The sequence below is a fragment of the Onychomys torridus genome, chromosome 2, assembly GCF_903995425.1.
Source record: "Onychomys torridus chromosome 2, mOncTor1.1, whole genome shotgun sequence".
Classification (NCBI taxonomy): domain Eukaryota; kingdom Metazoa; phylum Chordata; class Mammalia; order Rodentia; family Cricetidae; genus Onychomys; species Onychomys torridus.
In genome coordinates, this window is record NC_050444.1 from 88,319,512 (window position 1) to 88,338,095 (window position 18,584).

Genomic DNA, 18,584 nt, shown 5'->3' on the forward strand with positions numbered 1-18,584 from the left:
CTATTGTCTTAGGAATTTTTGTCATGCTCTAGAAAGCTGACTATCACACCATTTTACTACTCAATCCATCACCTAAAACCAATCAGTACTCCTACTCTGAGACTCCCGTGATCTGGTTAGAGGCATCTCAGGCCCACATACCACCCACAGACAATACCCACAAAATCATCAGAATCTTCTGCTCACATCCCACTCTTTCATGCTTCCATGCTTTTGCATGTACTGTGCCCTGAAGGGCCACTTGTCCTTCCACACTCAGGTCTAATTTTCCTTTTTCTGTGAACTCACCTTTGGGCTATGCACTCCCCTGTGTGCATTTATCTGCCTGCTTGTCTGTCTATGCACCACATGCATACAGGTGCCCATGGAGGTAAGGAGGGTGTGTCAGAACTGGTATCAGAGGCAACTGAAAGCTGCCTGGACAAAGGTGCTGAGACAGGTCCTTTGCAAGAGCAGTAAGTGTTCTGAAACTACCGAGACCATCTTTCTAGGCCTGAAAAATACCTTTTTTTTTTTTTTTTTTTTTTTTGTAAATCAACAAACCTGGTTTTCAACACTGGCTCTGCCACTTTGTTTTGAATAATCTTACTTGAGAAAATTAATGAACCACTCTGAGCCTCCAGAATTTCACTTGTAAAGTACAAAGAATACTCCTCAGTGAGAAGAAAGAGCTGAACAACATTAGGAAAAGGCTAGTATAGTTTTTTGAACACAGCAGTAAAGGAACGAAGGAATGCTCCTTGCTTTCCTAGAAACAACCTATCAAAGATGGGAGGTATCATCATGGGAGACAGCCAAGCAAAAGCTGGCTTAAGAAAAGGCTTTGAGGGGAATGATGTGAGCTGGACCAGATGACCTATGGAAGTTCTCTGAAAGACAATCACATCAACATTCTGTGGAGCCATAGGTTCTACAATTTGTTCCTCTGAGTCTCAAGTCCACTCTTACTACCTCTGTTTACCATGCCAACATCATCATTTGGTTTTTAGACAACAGTGGGTATATGTGTTAATGGAAGTATTCTCAATACAGCATTTCTACAGAGCACAATGTGTTATCAAGTAGGAACCATGCCATTCATGTTTCTCTGTATCTGGCACAAGATGAGTGATGGAAAGGGTATGTGGTAAGTTCTTGGAGCTCAGAATGTAAGGAACAGAAAGAACAAGCAAGAGATCACTCAATAAAAATTTTGTTTCAGGGAGTTATCCTCCAAGATGAGGAAATATGTAAACATATTCAACCTTAGCTCCATAAGTTACATGTGTTCCAGGAAGCTAAGGATGCAGCCCAACACGTCTGTAGACCACAATGTCATGCTGCAATGACAAAAGGTTGGGCACCCCTATAAACACAGTAGTCTCATTATACTATGGCCTGCATTAGATAGCAAGAAGAAATGTTCCCTCAAAGAACTAAAGATTAGTTACATTGTTTTTTGTTAAGGAATCATGATGCAAAGATAAATGTAACTCCTATACAAATGCCACTTTGAGAGACTGTGATGGCCCTGATATTTGGGTATATAATACTAGGAGTGCCAGGGAGAGTGTGCATGCTCACATTCACACTTAGACTTCCACTTTAAACTCTGCTCCTAACGATGAAACAAGCATAACATTCCCATACCTTTAAGGTAGTATAGAAACTTAATACAGCAGACACTTGCTAAAATATATACAAATATGAAGGTGATTTAAATGAAATCACCAAATAATGGAGAAGACAGTCCCAACTGTCCAATTCTCTTCACCAAACGAAGCTTTTAGTCCTGGGATTGGGTTATATCTAATTGAGCTATTGGCCAAAGGGGCCCTATAAGAATCTCCAAACAACCCAGGCTGTTGCCAAGACTACATCCTTTAGAACCCTGCATGTTTTCAAATCAGAGACAGAAAGGGAGTGGAGGTGGGGAGGAACTGAGAGGAGTAGAAGGAGGGAACCACAATCAGTACACACTATGTGAGAGAAAAATCTATTTTTAACAAAAGGGGAAAAGGATAAAACACATGCCCCTTCCCACCCCCCAAAGAAGTCCTGTTGAAAGTCCACAGTCTATAACAATTTGTGATTTAGCAGAGGCAGGGACATGACTTCCCAATTCCAAGGCTAATAATACATAGCAAGTCTCACTGCCACCAGGAAAACAAGGTAACTTTGCCATTCTGTCCTCAGCAGCCCTTGATGAAGGTCTAAGCAAACTACTTCCACATTTGGTCAGAACTGTATGAATGTTGGTGTGTGTGTGTGTGTGTGTGTGTGTGTGTGTGTGTGTGTGTGTACGTGTGCGTGTGCGTGTTCACGTATGTATGCCTGAACTTGCAAGCTGGTAGGCCTTGGGACTTAGACCATGTATGTGCCAAGACCTGCCAATGGGCCTAGCACCTCACCTGAGTTGTGTTACTGGAGTGGAAGTCAAGGCTTTAAGAGCTGGAGCTACCCAAAGTAAAAAATAGAAACACTGTAAATGTTGCCTTCTGCCACACCAATCCTGACTGGGATTTCCTGGGTCAGAGGCACATGAGTAGTGATAGCTCTAAACCTTCAAGAGTAAGACCAACAGTACCTATACAATTGATGCCCTCCATTCCTTCCCCAAGCACCTACCACAGTGTTCTTGAAAAAGGAGCCAGAACTAAGTTGTACCCATGGCATGCAGCCCTGAGATGGCCAGTCACTGAATAAAGAATTGTGCTCAAGTGCTAGGATACTCAAAAACCCTGTCCACAAAAGGTACATCTTGGGTGGGAACTTCAGAATGAAGCTTCAATGAGGCAAGAAGAGTACGGGGAATTCAAGCAGAGACAGCCATGTGTGCACAGCTCTGGAGGCACACTCAGAAAGATAAATGCAGCTTAGTGACAAATGGGTACTGAGTGGGAAAGGAATGGTCCAGAAACCTCCACTAATCATTAGCTATGAACAAAAACCACATTCCACAGCCTCTAAAGACAGCACCACCAACTAGGGACCAAGTGTTCAAACATATGAGCCAGTGAGGGGCATTTCACATTTACACCATGACTGACAGTTGAGCTAACCAGCACTTTGCTGCCGGGCACAGCAGCTTTTTCTTGAAAGCCAGACCACCCCAAACCACAAGACCATGCAATCAGCACAGCAACCTCCAGCCTGGGGTGGGGGAAGGGAGGGAATGCACAGCAGGGGGCCCAGGGACCACAGCTCAGTCTTTTTCAATAGGCTGGTTATTCCCTGCCATTCTGTCACCGATTTAGAATTCCCCATGACCACAACTTCTTGCAAAGTGAATTCAATCCAGAACAAGAATGATTCTGTTTTTAGTGAAAGGATAAAAGATCTAAGGTAAAAAGAATAAGCATAAGCACTAGCTCATCCTGACTGGACAGGAATGTACATCATTGTTGCACTGTCCTTTGTGTATATTTGTGTGTGTATAACACTTCATAATTAAAGGGAGGGGTACAACTTGCTGGAGTCCTCACTCACCACTGCATCATCCCCACTGACCTACTAGGAAGCTCACAGTTGGTCTCAGTAGCAGGCTCTCCCAGGACCCACTCCTCCTGGATGGACAGAGCACAACTCACCACCAAGCTGTATGGTAATAGTCTGCTCTAACCCCATGTCCCTGATGTGTGAGGTCTCTTGAGAGATGACACTGTGTCTTCTCATGGTAAACAACCTGAACCCGCCCTCTGCCTTGCAGAGGAGTCAGATAGTAGACCAGTAAGCCCCACTGACATTCTGCTGTGCCCTGACTCTCCTGCCTCCTTACCAGCTGTGAGATCCTCAGTCAGTCATTTTCACAAAACCTCACCTGTACTTTGTGTTATATGGGAACAATAATGAAGCCCCCAAAGAGGGATGGATCTTCAGGGTCTAGTAAGGACTTTGATGTAAAACAGCCCTGAGCAATGTCTAGCACTCAGTAGCTGTTGCACAGTGGCTGAATTCTCACCGATCTCAAAGCTTGTGTATTGGTCACTGTCCACTTCCTTGTCTCTCCAAGCAGAGTGTATGCTTTCAGGTCCTTCTTGTTTGCCTGGGTTGTCCTGGTAGGCTGCTCTCACAATGGGCTGAGCTACAGACCCTGGCAATGAGAAAGAAAAATAAAACAACGAACTTGAAATTTAGCCAAGCAACTGAGAAAAACACAAAGATACAACTGGGAGAATCAAAACACTGGGGAGGCAAAATGCAATTTATAAGATAAAATTAATCTATCGAGCTGCCATAACAGGACATAAAAGCATAAATATAGTACAGCTTGTCTGAAATGGTTTAAGTCCAAATTCTCAAAAAAGTATGAGTGCGAAAATGATTTCCATCAACCCATGCTCTTTTCCAAAGTGAGAGAAGCCCCAGAGGCTTCTGGGTGATATCCAGAGCAGCACCTGGCTGCTGCAGTCTAGGGCCTCAGCAAGTGTGTAGAGCAGATGGCAAGTCCTAGACAAATGCCAGTCCCTCTGCTGGCTGGGTCACCTCTGCCACAGCACTTTACCTCTAAAGGCCCACCCCACCCTCAACACTGGTTAATGATCTCAGAAGGTAGAGAACTCTATGTGGTCTGCCTTTCTCCTACTCCCCAAGCTGGCTGGAGACATAGCAGGCAGGCAGATAATGTGAACCAACAGGGGCACTAGATGCCTAGACAGATGGAAGGAAGGATTAATGGGAAGTCGGAAAGAAGGGAAGAAGTCTGATTCTACAGAATGTGACTGATCCTGAAACCTCAAGAAAGGGAACCTAAGAGACAATCTAAAATTAAAAGGAAGCTGCCTCTGGCTGCAGAGCATCACAAAATCCCTATGAGAGAGAGAGAGAGGGAGAGAGGGAGAGAGAGAGAGAGGGAGAGAGGTAATATGTGTTAGGCCCCATGGAAGAAGAATGAATGCAGTCTGGAATCGTTCAGGCTACTTCATATGGAACCCTGGCAATGAGTACCAGAGTAACTGTGTCCAAGTCACTTCCTCTCTTCAACTGCTGCCTGGGCTCAAGATGGAGACAATAATTGCTGGAACCGCCTCCAAAGATAGTAGGAAGATTCAATTAGATCATGTATTCAATGAGTGTGATGGGTTCAACAATTATCAAGGACTCATTTTATTAGTGCCACAGGAAACCCAGGGCTCCCAGGATTACCTCCAAGCCTAACCCACTCTAGAAATGCCCTGATCTTACACAATTTCCTATTCAGTACTTGAATCTTTCATCGGCAAGCTAGAAATAGCCAAGCTTTCTATGGTAGTTTGAATGTAGCTGCCTCCCATAATCTTTTTGAGAGTGGCACTATTAGGAGGTGGGGCTTTGTTGGAGTGGGTATGGCCTTGTTGGAGGAAGTGTGTCACTGTGAGGATGGACTTTGAGGTTTCCTATGCTCAGGATACCACGCAGGGTTCTCAAACCATTTCCAGTTACCTGCAAGATGTAGGACTTTCAGCTACTTCACTAGCACCATGTCTGCCTACATGTCACCATGCTCCCCGCCATGATAAGGACTAACTAAACTTCTGAAACTATAAGCGAGCCACCCCAATTAAATGTTTTCATTGTAAGAGTTGCTGTGGACATTGTGTCTTTCACAGCAATAAAAACCCTGACTAAGACATTTTCTGAACATTTGTCTTAGTACTTGCTCTAAGAAAACCTGGGCTGTCCTGAGGAAAACTGCTTCTTCTCCAGCCTCTGTGGCAGAGGTTCTTATTCCCACATCCCTGTATCATAAGCCTGGAGATCTATAAGAGCCTGTGCTCCCTGCTGCCATGTGCAGACCACTCATTCCTCCAGAAATCCCAACTGTGCAGCTCCTGCAGTCTGCCTGCTGATTACCCCACTTTCCTCAGTCATCTCAGTCCCCTGGTTCACTAGGTCTCTACAGTTTCACTTTCACTGATAACTTGGAACCTGGTGGCCCTACCCCTTCACACCTTCAAATTCCAAAGATGTGTCTATCCTTGATGTCTCCAACTTCTGGCCTCCATATTGTCCCTCTGGAAGCCATGCCCACCAGGCCCCTCTCATAGAGATTTTCTTCTTAAAGGCCTCATTAAACACCAAGGCAGATCCTCAAAGCCTCTTACCATCAATCTTACCATCACTATCTGAGCACTACTCTAATTCATCTTCTGAGATGCTGAGATGTCACCCTTACATGGTGTCCCACCTTACCTGCTGCCCCCCTCAGTCCAACCTCTAACCTCTAGAACTTCTCAGTCTCATCTCTATGGATCTGAGCTATACAATATCAAATATCAGTATATGTGGCTATTCCCTGGTTTCTTTTCAAGCTTATTCTCCTCTTCTAGACTACAAACTTATCTGTCTCCTACCTGAAGTCTCTACTGGGATGTTCAACAAACCCTTAGCCAGAAATTAAACATCCCCCAAGCTGGTCTCTACTGTGGTCTTTCCTATCTTGTTGCAAAGCAACCCCATCCTTCCAATGGACTGCAAAGGAAACTATCCCTTTAAAACACAAGTTGACTTATTTCCTTCAAAAAGCGAAATGATACATTTTTACTTTAGGGTCTCTAGCATACCTTTAACTCCACTTCATAATAAAACAGTTACAGATGATATGTGAATGAATGGGGCTGGGTATCAATAAGAGTAAATCACAAAAGCAAGCACCAAGCTTGATTTGGCCACAGACAGTACTTTGTCAACCCCTGTTCTAAAGCTTAAGTCAAATCATGTCACTGTGTAGATCAAAGCCTCCAACAGTTTCCATTCTTCTCAAGGGAAGTCCTAGAATGGTCTCTGATAGCACATCCACCTGGTCTGCTGACCTCACCTTCCACATCCGCCCCTCTCCCATGCCATGCACACCAGCCTTGTAACTGGCCTCCCTACTCTATACCCAAGTTCTCAAGTGTAGTAATACCAGGGCCTTTGTCCTTGTTCCTTTCCCCAGGACAATAACTGCTCCTCATCCTTGTTATTGAGCATCCTAACATTCATGAGGATTACTGAACCCGATTCAGTCCTCATTCCACAAGCCCCTCATCCTGCTCTACTTTCTCCACCACACTTTTCACAGGCATTGTATTATACACTAAGCAGCTTGTCTTCACACACACTTGAGAACAGAAGCTGGAAACAGACCTCATCTGTTTTGTGCTCCTATCACCACAGAGTCTTGAACAGATTGGCACACAGGGTTTAATAAAGGTTCCTATTGTGGATAAAGGTTCACCATGTGACTGTCATTTGCTTACAGTAGAAGATCAAAATTAAGTGTCAACACAGGCACATTTGTATGTTCATACAAATTTTGCAAAGATGTAAATGCTATTTTCGTGCTGACCTAAAGTGTTCTATGAGGGTTCTCTGTACTCTCCAGATTCTCAGAGTGTTGGCTGTCTTAGTCAAGGTTTCTATTGCTGTGAAGAGACACCATGACTATGGCAACTCTTATAAAGGAAATATTTAATTGTGGTGTCTTGATTACAGTTCAAAGGTTTAATCCATTATCATCATGGTGGGAATCAGGCAGATATGGTGCTGGAGCAGGAGCAGAGAGCCCTTACATCTTGATCCAAAAGCAATAGGGAGTGGTCTGAGACACTGGGCAGTATCTTGAGCAAAGCAGACCTCAAAGCCTGCCCCCACAGTGACACACTTCCTCCAACAAGGCCATAGCTACTCCATCAAAGCCATACCTCATAATAGAGCCACTCCTTTTGGGGGCCATTTCCTTTCAAACTACCAAACTCTACTCCCTGGCCCCCAAAGGCTTGTGGCCATATCATAATACAAAAATGCATTTAGTCCAACTTTAAGAGTTCCCATAGTCTACCACTGTCTCAACCATATTTAAAAGTCCAAACTTCAAAGTCTCTTCTGGGATTCATGTAATCTCTTAACTGTAATCCCCTGTAAAATCAAAATTAAAAAGCATATCACATACTTCCAACATATAATGGCACATGATATATGTTACCATTCCAAAAGGTAGGGAAGAGAGCACAGCAAGGAAATAAAGGACCAAAGAAAGACCAAAACCTAGCTGGGCAAACTCCAAACTTTGCATCCAACACACTTCTCCTGGCTGGTTCCAATCCCTGTTCGCAGCTTTCCTTGGCAGGTATCCCATGGCTCTGGCATCTCCAACATCTTGGGAGTCCCCAAGACAATCCAGGATTCAATGTCACAATTTCATGCAATGATCTTTCTTGGCCTCCATTCAGGGATACCCATGACATATGCCTTGCCTCAGTAACTCTCCTTAGTCCTTTCTTCTATCTTTAAAGCTGAAGTTGCCAAGTTCTCCTGCTTACTGGAGCAGGAACACGGCCCCCTTGATCAATTATATCTTCACCAGCTTTCCGTTTTTAATGGTCACTTTCACTGCCTAAGCTTGGCTGTTCTAGAACTGAATCTTCGGACCAGGCTGGCCTCAAACTCGGAGATCCATCAGCCTCTGCATTCCCAGTGCTGGGATTAAAGGTATGCACCACCACAGCTGGCTCCAAGCTTTTCTTTAATTCCTTTTTACAAGTTGGAAACTTAGTTGGGTGGGATTCTGCCTTGAGGTCAACCACTTCTTTTATCCCATCTCTTAATCTGTTTATCTCATTGAATACAGGACATACCTCCATTCCATTTTCTGGTGCTCCTTTTCTCCTCAAATTTTACATTTTGTATTTTTCCTTGCTCAGTTTGTTCATTCTCATTATATAGCTTCATTAGAGATAACACTAGTAACCATACAACAGAGTCTATACTGGCCTGTTTTGAGATTTCCTCTGCCAACGGATTTACCAAAACTCTTCATTTCAGCCTCAGGCAAACTCTTCAGACAAGGATAGAAAGCAGCTACATTTTTCACCAAAATATCACAAGAATGATTTCTACACAACATACTAAAACTCTTCTCATCTGAAACCTCTTGAGCCAGACCTCTGACAGTTCAAATGACTCTTAGCACCATCTTCCATGCTCCTACTAGTAGGGTCATTAAGCAGCACTTAAAACATTTTCCTTCTTTCCTAACCCCAAGTACCAAAGCCCAAATTCCTCCCAACAAAAATATGGTCCAGTCTTTCACAGCAATACCCCAGTCCCTGGTACCAACTTCTGTCTTAGTTAGGGTTTCTATTGCTCTGAAGAGACACTATGACCACAGTAACTCTTATAAAGGAAAATATTTAATTGTGGTGGCCTGCTTACAGTTTCAGAGGTCTAGTCCATTATAATCATGGTGCAACACGGTGGCATGCAGGCAGACATGGTGCTGTAGCTGAAAGTCCTTCATCTTGATGGGAAGGCAACAGGAAGTAGTCTGTCTCACTGGGCATGGCATGAGCATGTAGGAGACCTCAAAGTCCACCTCCAGTGACATGACACACTTCCTCCAACAAAGCCACAGCTCCTAATTTTGGTGGTCCAAAATCTTGAAGTACTACTGTCCTGAACTAAGAGCCACCTAGTTCAGGTGTCTGAGATGTTTTGTCCAAGTCTTTGGATTCTATCTCCTTAGGGATATTTTAACCCATAGATCAGAAGGACCATGAGTCGGGAATTATGTTAAGTGTACAGAAGAGAGAAAGCCAGTAACATTTGAGGTGAACTTCAGGTTAGTCAGATAACTCTGCAAAGAAGACCATCACTTAACAAACCATATTGCCATCTGCTAAGTCTCTCACAGGCCTGGGAGCTAGTCCAAAAAATCCAGATTCAAACCAAGGCACCCATACAGGATTTCAAGAGAATGCAACAGAGACCCCTGCCTCCATGTCCTAAGAATACGACAAGTCTCACTAGTCCAGAATCCAAAATAAGAAGCCAATTGTTTCCCTTCTCATATTTATCCACTGTGTATCTTTCAGGAATTAAGATTAATCACTGCAGTTCATTAAGCTTACATACAAACTTATCACAATTCTGAACAACAGGAATAGTATTTTAGGCAGTTCTGTGGGTTACTCACCCAGCTCATACAGAAGACATTTTCTTGATGCTTACCATTCAGCAGCACAGGTTTGGGTGTTGTCATCTCCTCCATCATTGCCTCTGCCAGAATTAGCTTGTCATGGAGTTGCTTATTACATGTTTTACACTCCTTCAGCTCCCCCTGCAGCTCTAGAACCTGGCCCTGGAGCTGAGCCACCACCTCTGGGGAGGCAGGAAGATCATACTTATTTTCCAATAACTCAGGTGTTTTTAATTGGATAAGAAAGCCCATCTTCTCAACATCCTGGAAACACACATGTACAGTACTGAGTGTGATTAAAACATTCTTTTGTTTCGTGGGCAACATTTTTGCATTTTTAAAATAAGTTTCAAACTGCTTACCTCTAGTCCTATAATAGCATCATTTTTATCCATCCCTAAGAAAGACCATAGATCTTGGCAGATTCCCACCCACCTTGCTAGACATATATATACATTGACTGTCAAGAGCCCTTCTTTACACCCTCCAGGCCCTGGCCCATGGTCTCAGTGGATAACTGAAACATTATAAATATGGCCATCCCATCTTTAACACAGTTTTCAAGGAAATGTTTTTATTTTTATTTTTGTTTTTATCTGTTTCCTCATTTCCCACTATTCCTATTGTGAACCCATCTGTCTTATATTCTTGCTAGTCCTCTTCTCTAGTGGCTACTGACTGGGTTGCTATCTAGTATATTTTTCAAACTCAGAGGTTCCAACCTGCCTAACCTAGACAAGAGCTTTACAGACCATCAAATCCTAGATTCCATCATGCCACATCCCCACCAGCAGGTTACCATCATATTATGCTCATGCACTCACTATGCCATCCAGAAAGATAAGAGTCTTCATGAAACTTCCTTTATTCTCATCATTCCCGTTCATGGCTCAGCAGACTCCAGTTAAGTACAATTCTTAAGGTGCTTCTTAGTTCTTCCAAGTCCCCTCATTTTCCTCTGGCACCCCTAGTATAGGTTCCTAGCTCTCATCTAGGCAGCCTCCTGGGCACTGTAGCATTCACTTTGAGTCTCTCTAATCTACTCCATGCTGCAGCAAAAAGGCAAATTGTCTATTCCCTGTTGCTTAAAGTGGTAATAGTTTCCTGGTAATTTTCAGTCAGTTAATGTCCACACCATAGCCTACAAAATACAGCATGACCTATAGTCAAAGTCACTGCCCATCCCCACTTTAGCCCACTCTTTGGTCACACTAAACTTCTATAGGTTCCTCAAAATACCACACTCCTTGCAACTCAGGGTTTTAGCATATGCTCTGTCTAGAACACTCATAATTGTTCACCTCCACTTCCCTACTAAGCAATCATTCATCAGAACAGTTCAAATGTGCCATCCTCAAGAGAACAAGCCCCTGATTTCCAAGTCCAAGCCGAAGCTTCCTGTTATACACTCAGTGTCCCCTGCCATTTTCTCCAGAGGACATCAGCATCATTGTAATGACCGAGAAAATCCATATTCACTGTCTGTCTTCAACACCTGAATGTAAGGCCCAGGGTTTCAGCCTCTGCATATCTTTATCACACTTATCATAGGTTCCAATCCAGTATTTAGTAGACACTCTAGAGGCCAAATGAGGGTGTCTTTCCAGTGGTGCATTTCAAACACACTCAAAAAATGAGAAGAAAGACTCAAACCTAGAATATATAAAGTATTACAACTCAATAATAATGAAATACAGTGGTCAAATTAAAAAATAGGAAAGCGATCAGGGAGACATGTCTCTGGAGGAGAGAACACAGGGCTAACAAGCACATGGGAGGAAGCTCAGCACCACTGGCCATCAGAGAAATGCAACTGAAATCTCAACAGAATACATCCATGCCTCTTCATTCCCACTAGGGAAGCTACAGTCCGAGATGGTACAAATGTGGGTGAGGAAGTGGTGGAACTGGAAGACTCCTACACTGCTGGGAAGAAGGTGAAGTGGCACAACCAGTAAGTCAGAAGTTCCTCAAAATGGCTAAACACAGAGTAACCATGTGGCCCACCATCTTTATCCTTTGTATCTAATCAAGGGAAGTAAAAACACCTAATCACACAAACATCTGCATGAGTAGCAAAGAAATGTACAATATCTAAAATAAAATGTGAAATAGCCATACACCAGCATGCTATGTGGTGATAAAAACAAAGGAAGAACTATCTCTTACTGCAATATGAAAGAATGCTGAAAGCATTATGTTGAGTGGAAAAGCTAGTCACATCTTGCAGGATTCTACTACAGGAAATGTCCAAGACCAGAGGTAGATTAGTGGCTGTTTAGCACTTGGGATGGGAAGGTGGGAAACTGGTTTGACTACTAAGGAGTAAAGGAATTGCTTAGGGAATTACGGAAATGTTCTATCATGCTTGTTCTCAAAGAACCAAGATGTCAAACAGCTACTCAAACATCATTCAGCAAAAAGGCTCAGGGGTCAAAGTAGCTCTTCAGATTCCAAGGCTGATAGGAAAAGTGAGGTGCTTTCTGCCCTGGAGTTCCAAGGAAGAGAAGAGAAAATGTTCAAGGACAAGGGCAGTTTGAGGAAGTGAGAGGAACCACTTGGGATGAGGTAAATGCCTCAGCAGAGGACTGGGAAATAACAGTCAAATTCTTGGTCCTGGGTTTCCACCAATCTTTATTCTTGGACCCAAATCTTTGTGTCATATGGCAGCAAAGAAGAGATCTGAAGTGTACAAATGCCAAAGCCTATTTGAAGATGGAAGACTGCCAACAGTCAGCCTAACACAAGTTCTGAAATAACACCACATAAAACGCTGCCGTATGGACTGGAGCAGTCCCACCTACCATCACTATTAATGATGGCAGACTGTAAGGCCTTACTTAGAAATGGAATTCACATGTTCTGAGCTCCTGCCACATAGCCACACTGCTCTAGGCACATGCATTCTTACCTCACTGGGCTTCCATATAGCCTGGGAATCGGGGTTGCACTGATCCCATTCAAGGTACTGAGAGAGGTAAGATGGGCAGCCAGACCTGATACAAGTACAAGTATATCTATAAAGTCTGCTATAACCACACAACCAGCAGGCTATCTGGTCCCTGCCTCACTCTTAGGCTACAATGATATTATTTTTAACTAGATACCAGAGTTCTGGCTTAAGTCACTGGATTATCAATTCTGCTACTACCAAAGTCACAAAGGAAGCCAATGTCTGCCTTCCTCCGAAGCCAAACAAGCAACTACCCCCTCTGCACTTGCCAACTGAGGCATTCTGGTCAGGTCCCTAAGTCTTGCAGCACTGTGTTTCTTCCTATGAACAATGATTGTAATACCTACTCATATTTGTTGAAAAAATTAAGTCAAATAATATAGGGAACTCAGAACAGTCCTTGGGACATACAGATGATGATAAATATAAGTAAATGATAACATTTTCTGTTTTGAAAACATGGCAAAGATAATTTTATTTGAAAATAAAGTTAATATATTTGGAAAAATTAAGTCCATTCAATTATCCAATTTCCTAAACACAGGATGGTATCTACCACACACCAGAAAAAAGCCAACAAGTAAGCAAACAAACAAGAAAAAAACAAAACAAAACAAAACAAAAAACCCTACCTAGTTTTCCTAATACAAACTGAAGGAGCTGGAGCAAACAAGGGCAATTCTATTCTAGCCAAACTGAACAAATTTGCATTTTGAGTACCATTAATATAATGGCAGTATATATATTTTTTTGTTTTAGTCTCTACTGGTATCTTTAGAAAACCCTTTTCTAGAAATTACAGTTTTGGTGCATAATTTAAAACAATCAAAAGCAATTTTGCTAATGATATATCTAACTCTCTTTGGTAGGCACAAAAGCAGTAATTTAGTGGTCAGAAAATAAACTTAATTCTCCATTCTGATGCTATGAAGCAGTGTGTACAGTTGATTTCTATGCAACAAAACAGCCATCAGCAGCAAGCATCCCACAGCCTTCACTAAAGGAATCAGAATCATGACCCCTTCCTTCTCCATCAGAACACATCTCTGTTACAGAGATTCTCAACACCAACCGTCACTCCCAAAGGACTATAATGTAGGTCCAATCATGCACTGATAAGAAAGTCTGGTAGTTAATCATCTGGTTTGTGGGTCTGTGCTTACAGCTTACAGAGCAGCTCAGAGAGAACACCAGCACACACACACATTCACTCAGCAAAACCAGATCTCTCCATTTTGGACCACTGTGGCTAGAGGGCAGCCTGGCAGGGATCAGGGGTGGTCTTTCAGACAGACACAGTGGGTGCCCCAGCCTCGGCCCTTTACTTTAGGGTGGCTAACCCTGAGGGCTCAGATTCTGGTATCCAATAGAAATAAAGCTCTCAGAATGATGCCCCCCACACACCCACCCAAAGCCCTTCTAAAACAGAAGCCAGGCTCTAATCCTCTGAAGTTGAGCTGTTACAATTTTACTGCAACATGCTAAGGGAAATGTGCTGTGGATATTGCTCTGTGTAAATAAAGTTCTGATTGGCCAGTGGCCAGGCAGGAAGTATAGGCGGGACAAGAGAGAAGAGAATTCTGGGAAGTAGAAGGTTGTGGGGAGACACCGCCAGCCGCCGCCATGAGAAGCAACATGTAAAGACACTGGTAAGCCACACGCCATGTGGCAAAGTATAGACTAACAGAAATGGGTTAATTTAAGATAGAAACGGTAGATAACAAGCAGCCTGCCACGGCCATACAGTTTATAAGCAATATAAGTTTCTGTGTGCTTTCTTGGTTGGGTCTGAGCGACTGTGGGACTGGCGGGTAAGAGAGATTTGTCCTGACTGGGCCAGGCAGGAAAACTCTAACTACAAATGGCGTCCAACGTGTTGGCAAGAGTTTCCACCTAAAATCTGAGAAAAAAGATTCTAAAACGGAGCTAAAAACAGCTTCCTAGTTGTCTCTCTCAAGTTAGCGGCAGCCTGCCGGTTTGAGCTACTATGGCGGGTTCCTGGCGTGTGTGTCTGACCTGCAGTGTGGCGGGAATGAGGAGTCTACAAGCGGCACTTTACTCTGCTGTGTGGTAGATTTAGCCTTTGCTAGTTTAAAAAAAGAAAAAAAGTTTCTGGTCTATGCACTGCTTTGATAGAACTGCTTCTGATAGTTGATGGTACACATGGCTCTAGACCCAGAGCTGGCGGTAAACTGTACCACCGCCATGTTGGAAATCTGAGGTGGGCGGAGCCAGCAGCCACAGTGGCATTTCAGTCTTACAAAGATGGATATTACCCAGAGAATCTGGTTTATATTGTCTTTGGGATTTTTAACTACAAAAAAAGATTTGATCATAGACGCTGTTGAGTTAAACAAATATGTAAATTTTAAAGGTACCTTGACTTCAAAATTTGGATATAAGGATATGTTGCTTTGGAAAAGAGTCTCTGCTTTTGTTTCCACAGAAAACCAGAGGCTGTGGATTTGTTCCAGATTAAGATACATCAGGTTTGATCAGCCAAGACCACCTGAAAGGTCTCTGATGACACCATGGCCCAGATGATCTAACATCTAGAATGGTTTCAAGGCAACTGGCTCAGAGGTTCACCCTAATGGACTACTCCATAATCCTAAAATTTTCTTTGTGTCCCTATAAGATACAGCGCCCCCCTCCAGCAGGAAGTAGTAAGAAAAACTACGCCCACATTCCCAAAATTATCAAGCTGGCTTTGGAGATGAAATTGGCTCACTCCTTCTCTAAACCCAGACATATTGCTAAAAAAAAAGGTTAAGAGATTCTTGTGTCCCAAATCAGAAGAGCCCTCTGGTGTGGGACAGAGAAAAACCAATATTTTTCTTTAAAGTAGATTGATTATAAACACAATCTCTTTCTAAAGAAGAAAAGGGTATATGATATAGATATAATAGGATAAAAGGGTAGTTTAAGGAACTTACTTCTAAAGACCAACAACTTGTTTAAAATGTTTTACATTTGTATAGACTTTAGTCTATTGATACAAACTTAAAGTTAATTTTGTTATACTGTGTGCATATTTCTACTCATGTTTAAGGTATTATGTTTGTATAGCTCATTTTAAATTGCAATGGATAGTTAAAAATAGATAAATATTAGTCATCTAGGATAATCATACTTGTAGCCATGTTAGTTAAGTCTTCTAGGTATACAAGAGATATTTCAGATAGATAGGTAATCTTCAAATACTTCAAAGACCTACAGAATATGGCATGTAAAATACTTTTAAAATTTAGACTTTCTGGACAGTGAGACATGTCTGCTCCTGGCAGCACCGTTTTACTTCAGAGAGGAGGATGGGCATTGCAGACACTTCATATGGAGTTTATCTTCACCTTGACAAAAATAGCCATTTGGACAAGAAACTGTTCTTGCCTGGACTGCTTGATTGACTGGACATGCAGGACCCATAGAAAGGTGACCACTGAACTTTGCTTGACAAAATGGTCCTTCAGGTTCCTGCCTCACCGAGGAAACTGCCAGACATTCTACAGGACACTGAGAGAAGTGACCGAGAGACTCTAGCCCTGTGGGCTGAAGACAAATGCCCCAACTTTACAAAGGAACATTAGGTGAATGTCCAGGCTGCCAGCTGTCTCTGTCTACTCTTGCAAGACTCCTGAAAAATGCTTACATCCTTCTCCTGGTTCTCAGGTAATATTATATCCTTCTGAGGTCTTTGATGTGGTTGAAGACTAGATAGTTATAATTTCCTCAATTATGATAAAAGATAAGTTAGATATAAAACTTTAGACTCACAAATATAAGATAGATAGGAAATCTTCTTTAATATTGAAACTGTAATTCTTGCTAGATAATTGTTTTGTTATATGTAATTGTACTATGTAAAAGTTAAAACCTTCCTTTAAAAAAAAAAGAAAAGGGGAAGTGCTGTGGATATTGCTCTGTGTAAATAAAGTTCTGATTGGCCAGTGGCCAGGCAGGAAGTATAGGCGGGACAAGAGAGAAGAGAATTCTGGGAAGTAGAAGGTTGGGGGGAGACACCGCCAGCCGCCGCCATGAGAAGCAACATGTAAAGACACTGGTAAGCCACACGCCATGTGGCAAAGTATAGACTAACAGAAATGGGTTAATTTAAGATAGAAACGGTAGATAACAAGCAGCCTGCCACGGCCATACAGTTTATAAGCAATATAAGTTTCTGTGTGCTTTCTTGGTTGGGTCTGAGCGACTGTGGGACTGGCGGGTAAGAGAGATTTGTCCTGACTGGGCCAGGCAGGAAAACTCTAACTACAGAAATGCCTTTCAGTAGTTAAGAACTATATAAACTCTGGTCCAGTGGAATGTTAAGCAGCCAACTTGGGGAAATATCCTAGTTCATAAAACCAAAGAGAAAGGTGCAGACAGATAGATAAACAGAATTCCATGTGTGTTTTTCCTAGTGAAAATACAAAAGTGTCCTGGTAAATAAGATAGGGCTGGGGTCAGAGTCAAAAGTGGGAGGAGAGGAAGAAGGGGGCAGAGGAGAGGCCTGGAGATAGATGCTGGGGACTACACAGGAAAAGGAAGCTGCCAGACTTGTCCTTCAAAGAAACAGAAAATGAGGTGGCATTGAAGGTGATTTTTTCAAACTTTTTTGTTATTGTTGTTTAAGGTAAATACATACTTACTATATACAAAACCTTACCTTGTTGATTGTACTGGGGAATGAGAAGGGAGTGGCCTGTAGCCCTGGTATCTCACACAAGGCCTCTGACTCAGGGTCAGTGCTGAAAATGGCCTCTCCTGGTCTCCCTTCCCAAGCTTCTCTCTTCCTTCCAGATTTGAATCCACGTGGGGTGTCCTCTTTGGTGTCAGTTTGCACTGAGGCATTCTTCAGCTCCATCTTGGTTTCGTCACCTGTCTTTACTAGCCAGGTTCCCCATGTTGACTTGAGTTCATTGTGTGACTTAGAGAATGAGTTGTCTGGGAAGGAATGGCCAAGTTCATCTCTCAACTGAACAGCTACTTGCTGAAGTGCCTTCTCAGCTTTATTATCAAGGTGATCTCCAGGAAGCCCCTGCTGTGCCAAGCATATTCGTTCGAAAAGTAAGGCACCGAGTGCTTTCAGAAGATCTGGCCTGTTTCTCCAAAAGAAGACAGCAGGAGAATCAGCCTTCTGCTTTAGCTTCATTGACAACCCAGCCAACCCAAGTTCCCCCACCAATCCTGTCCAGATTCTACCTACATTAAACATAGTGAGTTCCCAAATATGCCAGGAACCATGACAAGCATTTGATCTCGTGCAACTTCCCAACAACCAAACAAGGCAGATATTACCCTGTTGAGTTCATGGATAATGTCACACAGGTACAAAGCCAATTAAGTGGACCACATGAATATATAAAGAGGGCTGGCCTAGGAAGGTGCAAATGGGTTCACAGGATGCCCATGGCAATAACAGGATGCCCTACTCCATGACATTGGCCCCATTCCTACGTTCAGTACACAATATTGGCTTTGGATGAATTGTGCCAACCTGGATATTCCATGGGTGACCTGATCCATCTTGCTGTATAACGGGTGCTCAATAAACAGATATTAATGAAGGGATGCTTCATAACAAGCATGCAGACAGAGGACAAAGGATATTGCTTTGAAGGCTGTGCCAGTTGTTTTTGTCAAATTGACATAATCTAGGGTCATTTGAGATGAGAGAATCTCAATTGAGAATATGCCCCTTCAGACTGGCCTATAGTC

At 42.8% G+C, this 18,584-nt stretch overlaps 1 protein-coding gene across 6 annotated transcripts in view; it reads right to left on the reverse strand.

Moving 5' to 3' along the window:
* Cdk5rap2 (CDK5 regulatory subunit associated protein 2) overlaps positions 1-18,584 on the reverse strand; it is a 198,011-nt gene that overhangs the window by 44,375 nt on the left and 135,052 nt on the right. For 5 of the 6 annotated variants that reach the window (XM_036179221.1, XM_036179220.1, XM_036179222.1 and 2 more), the window contains 3 exons: positions 17,533-17,971; positions 9,949-10,180; positions 3,941-4,072 (listed from right to left, as the gene is read on the reverse strand). In XM_036179221.1, the coding sequence (XP_036035114.1) occupies positions 3,941-4,072; positions 9,949-10,180; positions 17,533-17,971 (803 nt within the window). The remainder of the gene's footprint in view (positions 1-3,940; positions 4,073-9,948; positions 10,181-17,532; positions 17,972-18,584) is intronic. The other variant, XM_036179218.1, reaches the window with a different exon arrangement.